The following is a 7341-nucleotide window of genomic DNA, read 5'->3' as shown; positions in this document are numbered from 1 at the left end:
TTTGTTTGATTAGAATCACTGAGATGTTCCGCATATTTTTTTCGGAATATCTAAATGATATTCATTCATCATTTTCTGTGGAGGTTTAGCTTTCTGGATAGTCTAGCAGGCTAAGACCAGAGGGTTGAACTTTACTCGGCGGCGTCAGAGCGCGGCTTCAGGCGGTCGACTCTTGCGCGCCCCCTCCCTCCAAGAGGTAAACAAGTGACTGCGAAACGGAAGGCTGGCACAATCCTGTTCTGTTGCTGGAGACTCCACTGAGAGCGCATGCTCTTCCGATGATGGGTCTGTAGCGCCATTTTCATATGGAAGGGACTGCCCTCTAATTAGGCACGCCGGTAGGACACCCAGCGATAGTTGTTAAAGCTGTGCGAGAGGCCTCGCAGAAACAAGTCAAGGGCTTCTTTGAGATGAACCACTCCCTGCAGCGCTTCGGCTGAGACTGCGTAAAGAAATTCTTTTGTGTTACTTTCCCCCGTGGAGGCCCTCTCCCGGGTTCGCTCCCTCTCCCACTTCCCCCCACACCCGGCTGGCCTTGCTCCTCCGCCCCGCCCCCGCCTGGGACCAGTGCACTATAAAGGTTAGGCATTTGTGATGATTTTGCGCCGACAGTGGCGACCCAAATGAGAGGACTTGGGGAGCCGGATGGGAACGCTTTACCCCACGAGAACAAAGCACAAGTTAATTCAGAGTCCACTATGTGTAGAGGAAACCAGTAGGTGTTCTTCTAAGCTAGGAGGTAGGGCTTCTTTTTTAATTTTATTTTTATAAAGATAGAAATCCATCAGTGGTGGAGATGGAGGTTGGTTGAAATATTAACTATATAGGTAAAGTGGGGCTTGGAGACTTGAGATCTTTAAGTGTGAGGTTTGCGTGCGCGCGCATGCCAGAGTTTAGAACAAGGGTGAGTGGGGCGAGAGAGGTAAAGAATGAGAGAGACAAAGACGAAGAATCAGGAGTGGGAAGAAGACTTGGTGCAGAAAGCGAAGGGGCGCGGGCACATCCTTGCCTGCGAGGCAGCAGCAGCGCCCTCCGCGACCACTCCCAACTCCACAGTTTCATTCATAAGTTTCTGGTCTAGAGGCCCCGCCCGGCTCCTCTGGGCCCAGGGCCGCGTTTCCCGTACAGCAATTGGTGGACGGCAACAAAGCCTTAGCAACCGGCTCTTAGTGACCCGCGGGGCGCCTGGTAACTGGGGCGCGGAGCCTGCGCGGAGAAAGGAGCGGGGCTGTCCCTTTAAGGGATGGCCGCGGAGCCGTGAAAGTGGAGGGGATTGAGGGAGGGCGGGGAGGAAGGTCTGGGGGCGGACCCAGGGGGAGGAGGAGGAAGAGTTGCTGCTGAAAGGAGGTGGCGAAGGAGGAGCCGGAGCAGCTGCTGCCAGCCGGCGGGCACCAGAGTCCTGCCCGCTGCCGCAAGAGTAGCCACGGGCGCGATCGGGGCCAGACGTCTTCTCCTCCATGATCACTCTGGGAGCCGGGGGAAGACTTTGCCCGGCCGTGAGAGCTGGTCTGCGTTTCCCAGGCGCGGCGGCGGCGGAGCAGCGAAAGCAGCCGGGTCCGAATCCGAGTGGCCACAGCCCGGGGCGTGTGCGCCCCGCTTGGAGCGTGCTCGGGTTCCCCACGGAATGTCCCCGGGGCGCCCGGCGCGCTGACCCCCTAGCCGCCTCCGCCTTCGGCGCCTGCTCCCTCTCTCTGGCGGGCTCGTTGTTCAGGACTGCAAGCTTCCTAGCTCCCGAGCAGTGGGGAAGCCCCCGGGGGCGGGTGACCTCAGCTGGCCACGACCCAGCCCTCCACCGTGCATATCTCGCTTAAGATGGCAGCGGAGTCAGGGGAACTAATCGGGGCTTGCGAGTTCATGAAAGGTGAGAAGCAGCTGCCCCGCATCCTCCACCCCTCCCTCTCCCCCAACTCTTCACTTCTCGGCTCTCTGTCCCAACCACTGTCCCCAGCTTCTCCTGGGGCCCCCAGGGTACAGCAGTTGCCGCGCGCGCTCTTGTCCCCTCCCGGTTCTATCCTCTCCCCGAGGACCCTCAGCTTCCGGCTTCTCTGTCTTTCTTGCGTCCCTGGTTCCCTCTGCAGCACCCTCGGAAGGCCTCCCCCGCCCGGGAATGGGACAGCGCCGGCCTCTGCCGGGCTCCTGCGTGCAGCGGCTCGTGGGGATTCTGCTCCGGGGGATCCTTTCCGTTGCATTTATCCCCCTATTGCTGGGCTCAGTTTTCGGGACACCTCCAACCACACCTCCCTTGTCCCTCCTCCCTTCCTCTTCTTGAAGTCTCCGGAGCTGCAGAGGAGAGGCTCGCCTCTCTCTTCTCCTTCCGCAGCTGCCGAGGTCTGGAGATTTCTGAACCCAACTTGCACCTCCAGTTCTACGGGTACCCTCAGCTTCTACCTGCTCCCGTTGGCCTGAAACAAGAGGGATGTGGGAGCTCTGCCCCCCAAGTAGTCCCTCAGTCAGATCCTCTTCTCTCTCCTCTAACGTGTGTGCTCTGGGGTCTCTCGTTTTCTGGGAGAGATCAGGTTTCTGCAAGAATCCCACGTGTTAATGGGGTCTTTAAATAATGGCTAGCAGTTATTTTGATCCTGGTGTATTAGCACCCGCCCCCCAGCTTCCCTGCTTCTCATGTTTTGTCCTGTCTTTTAAACTTGTCTTTCAGATCGGTTATATTTTGCTACTTTAAGGAATAGACCAAAAAGTACAGTAAATACCCACTATTTCTCCATCGATGAGGAGCTGGTCTATGAAAAGTAAGTTTCTTCCTTTTTTTTCCTCAACCATTTAGCTTGTGGGCTCTTTGCCTTGGAAACACTATACACCTTCATGGCAGTTTCATTCACCTTCCCCCAGTGGTGCAGGTAACAATACCACATTTTTAGGCTCAGATGCTTGGGGAGAGGTGCACGGAAAATTAACATAATTTGAACCTGTCATCACCCTGTTCCTTTTAGACCTCTGTCTATGTTAATTCTTCCTACCACCACAACAGACTGCAAGTGTAGATTCCTAACGCTCCCCAGAGCAGGACCGGGAGACGCACCCTCTGTCCCTGCCAGATTGTGTCATTGGCTTGTGCAATCAGTCATGGAGTATTTATGGAGCACCTGCTGAGTATAGGGCAGTGTGTGTCTTACAGGTGCTTCAACTTTGCAGTTCACAAGGCTTCTGTTGTATCCCAGGATGTTTTTGTTCGTGCAGCTCATATTTGGAAAGTGGGGCGCACTTAGCTGGAGGTAGCTGTATCCAAGTCCCATCTATGAGTAGGATTTTACTTGTGGGCTAAATTATTCAGTTGTTTTATTTGAGTGCCCCAAGCTTCAGAGTATTATATTTTTTGCCTTTGAGGAAGTGGTATTAGGACTGCTAATTTACTTTCTTTGGTTTCTTTGCCTCTGTGGGATTAGGATTTGAGAGTGTAAGATACAAGTAGGGAACTGTTTTCTGTGAAAGACTGTTGAGCTACAGGAAAAAGATATCCTATAGTGTAGTAACCTTTGAACCACAGGGAAAAGACATTATGTAGTATAGTACAAATTTAATTAAAAGAGAGCTAAATCTCTATTCAATAAAAGCAACATGTAATAAGGAATAAGAAGGCTGAATTAACTTGTTTGTGTCCTCTTATTAAAAGAGCTGGTGTCTGAGTAGTCCAGTATATTCTAACAAACATTTAATTTTACTTTCTTGTTGTCTTAACGAAATGTGCAGTTAAATGAGCATTGCTAAATGAACGAGAGTCACTCTAGCAAGCTTTCTGGGACTTGTCCTCTTCAGAGGCTTTCTGGCAGTTCTGCCTGAGGATTTGTGGGTACCACCAGGCATTGGAAGAGTGAGAGTATTCTTGACCTTCAAGAGCATATCTTTTATTTGAGGGAAAACAGTCTTTAATTGTCCCTTCATCGTGGGGATTCTTGAAACTGATGTCTTCAGGACATTTCTCTTAGTGGTGCTGGGAATGTTTCTTGAATGGCTGAAGTGAAAGTGAGAATGAAAGAGCCCTTTGCTGCTGCTCTTGAAAGCCCAGAGTTGGTACAGCCAGGAGGTCTGAATCCCTGGTGTCAGATTACAGCTCTGCTCCTAGACTGAAGGGAGTACTCGCTGGCTGCTCCCTGACCTTGTGTACCTGGATGATGTCACTGCCACCGCCAGCAGTGTTTATGGAGTGTTCATTCTCTTGTTGGGAATGCGCATTGTTGTGGCTTTATTTTTCTGAGTGTTAAGGTTTGGGGACCTCTCGTGAGTCTGAGGGTAGGGACTGTGTAGACGCCATTATGTTCAATTCTTCAGAGACATGCCAGAGGTTAAGGTGTCATTGAACAAGTTCCAGGCATTGAGGTCTAAGTTGCTTCTCTTGGGATTGCTAGATCTAGGAGAAAATTACATTTAGTCAACTAAACACAGTGCTTAGTGATTTTTTGATTCTAATATTGATAGATGAGAAAAAACTTGGGTGTGGTTTTAATGTTAGTATTTTAGGATAGGGCTATAGGTCACATTCTTTTTGTATTGAGTCTTCTGCATTTCTTGTAAAGAAAGACTTGCCGGTGAGACCCATCCAGTTTACATTGGTTTTTTTTTTTTTTTTTTTTTTTTTTTTTTTGGTCTTTTTGCCTTTTCTAGGGCCGCTCCCGCGGCATATGGAGGTTCCCAGGCTAGGGGTTGAATCGGAGCTGTAGCCACAGGCCTACGCCAGAGCCACAGCAACGCTGGATCCGAGCCGCGTCTGCGACCTACACCACAGCTCACGGCAACGCCGGATCCTTAACCCACTGAGCAAGGGCAGGGACCGAACCCGCAACCTCATGGTTCCTAGTTGGATTCATTAACCACTGTGCCACGACGGGAACTCCTTGTTGAGCATTTAAATGCATGCCAGATGCTCTTCTAGGTGCTCCACAATGATCCATTTATTTTACTTTCACAACAGTTTTGAGGCAGCTACAGTTAGCACCCTTGGTGTGCAGATGATGAGAGCAAGGTACAGAGAGGTTAGATAACTTGCCCAAGGTCATAGAAATAAGAAGTAGCAGGTCTAGAATTTGAATCCAAGCCCTCTGGTTCTAGAAGACATAGATATATATATATCTTCTCTCAGACAATTAAAATGATAGTATCATTTAAGGTGGATTAGAGAGGAGGTAGAAGACCACTTAGAAAAACTCTGAAATGTTCGAGGGGAAGAAGTAAGTGCCTAGATTAGGGCTGGTGGCTCTGGTGGTGGAAAGAAGGGCTCTGAATCCATATGCTTTGGAGATAGATCAGGTGGATGGGTTGGTGGGTTGCTGGGGAAAAAGACGAGTCAAAGAAGTCTTTAAGACAGCCTGGTTCACAGTGAGCCTGCTGGGGCCATTGCCCAAAACAGGAAGTAGGGCAGAAGAACTGGCTTTAGTGGGAGATCAGGCGTTCCATTTCGGTCAGGCTGGATTTAAGGAATTTAAGGGATATGCACATCTGCCTTGGCCAGCACATCAGTTTCAAGTGCTTAGGTTTGGGAGTTTTCCCCCAAGAGATGATAGAGTTGTGAGAATGATGTGATTTCTGGGAGAGAAAGAGAAGATATCAGGGTTTGTATTTCATAGGCATGACCGGGATGAGAGGAGCAAGGGAAGGAGGTGGAAATAAACAGCCAAAGAGGTGGCCAAATGCTGAAGGAGAGAGAAGAAGGGGAGAGGGATGGACAGAGGTGGAGGAATCCATCTTGTCAGTTCCACTTCTTCTGGGACGTATTGAATGAGAGAGACTGGAATATCGTCCATGTCTCTAAGGAAAGGAGACTTGAGATACACAATCACACATACCTGTGTACTTAAGTGCTGAGTGTATAAATGAAATACTGCCTTTCCAGCTAAATTATCACCTTGGAATAATAGGTGATAATTATGAAATGTTAGGCTGTGGATCCTCTGGACACAGCTGTGTTTTGTCCAGATGTTTATTTCGTTATGGAGGAACAATAGCACGCCACCCTTGAAATGGCAACCTTCTGAGAAACTGGTGGAGAAAATTCAACAAAGTGGCCTTATGAGGTCACTCTTTTACAGAAATGAAAGTCTAAACTTTCTCCTTGATTTTTAAACAGAACATGTCATACTAATATAAAGGCCTGAGTAGTTTTGGCAAAAGGTGGTTGGTGCTAAAGCATACATTTGTCCTTGGGTTATGATTCACAGATCAGAATTAAAATCAGAGTATAGATTAACACACTTGTGGGAAAAAATAGCCCCATAAAAAGGGAGCCTTTCCAAGATTTGTCTGTATTTGATTAAGCTACAAATAACACACAATGCTCCAGAAAGGCTAGTTTTTTGGTTTTGGAATTGGGCCGCATAATCCAAATAGAGGCTTACTTTTTATAACTTGGCTCAAATTTTTTTGGCTCAAAAGTTAGCCACATCAAACATGTTAATTGTTATAAACTTGTGTGTCCTAATGGGGTTGGGTGTAGGATCGGATGTTAATGCACAAAAAGCCAGTTTGCTGTAAAGGAGAGGTAGAGGGTCTTCAGTTCAGCCTGGCCATTTTCATTTCTTCTCTCCTTGTGTTTGCAAAGGAAAGGTATTGAAAATGCAGGAGAGGACTCTTCACGGCCATACTCTGGGGACTGAATATTAAGCAGTTTCTGAAATGATTCAAAGGATTTCACCAAATGTTTTAGCATGGAAGAATGAGCAGCTGCTAATGAGCACTAATTAACTAACTGGAAGATTTAAATAATTTAAAACATTCAGTTTTCATTTAAACTTTATTGGAGCAGCCTGATATTAATGCGGGGGGAGTTTTTGGATAAATAATTTATAGAAGAATGATTTCTTTTATGTAGCTACAATTAATATAGGTTTGAGTTGAAATGTGAGCCTACAATATCTTGGTGAGAAATAAGGAAAAAACTTTTTTGGCCTGGAAATATTTGTGTGAATGGAGTATTTAGGTTAGATAGACGTGAGGAGAAACCTTATTGTTTTTTCAATTTTTATTTTAAATTTACTGTGTAACAAGTAGGTTCATTTAATGGATAATTGACTGCCATCTGAGCACATGTACACATGCATGTGTGAGATCTTGTATACAGTTTAGGGCCATCCTTTGGTACCTCAGTTCTCATTATAAAATGCCATGATTATAGACTGAAGAGGAGATACAGTTGAATTCAGAGGCAAATTTCACCATGAGAATAAAGGTAAAACTATAACAAGAGCTAATATTTATAATCCTGTGATAGGCAGTGTTCTACATCTTTTATACACATTAATGCAATCTTGAAAACAAACTGGAGTTAGGTTCTGTTACTGCCACCACTTTATGGGTGAGGAAACTGAGGCCCAGGGAGGGTTAAGTAGAGCTTAAGGT

General features: G+C 47.4%; 1 protein-coding gene across 26 annotated transcripts in view; it reads left to right on the top strand.

The window, feature by feature from the left end:
• The first annotated feature begins 630 nt into the window (after nt 1–630).
• The window catches only part of CDC14A (cell division cycle 14A), a 169405-nt gene continuing 162694 nt past the window's right edge, over nt 631–7341 (top strand). For 23 of the 26 annotated variants that reach the window (XR_014844657.1, XR_014844658.1, XR_002343573.2 and 20 more), the window contains exons 1-2: nt 1353–1861; nt 2654–2744. Coding sequence is in view for 13 of the 26 variants with exons in the window: in XM_085023854.1 (XP_084879980.1) it covers nt 1813–1861; nt 2654–2744 (140 nt within the window). In the remaining 13 variants the exon portion in view is untranslated. Of the gene's footprint in view, nt 740–1352; nt 1862–2653; nt 2745–7341 lie in introns of those variants that run through there. The other 3 variants (XM_085023861.1, XM_085023862.1, XM_021090142.2) reach the window with 2 other exon arrangements.

The sequence above is a fragment of the Sus scrofa genome, chromosome 4 (assembly GCF_054392235.1).
Source record: "Sus scrofa isolate SSC_HxYL_T2T_F1_AM1 chromosome 4, Sscrofa_HxYL_maternal_Yorkshire_Landrace_v2.0, whole genome shotgun sequence".
Taxonomy (NCBI): domain Eukaryota; kingdom Metazoa; phylum Chordata; class Mammalia; order Artiodactyla; family Suidae; genus Sus; species Sus scrofa.
The sequence above is the reverse complement of the archived record's forward strand: the minus strand, read 5'-3'. Positions and strand labels throughout refer to the sequence as shown.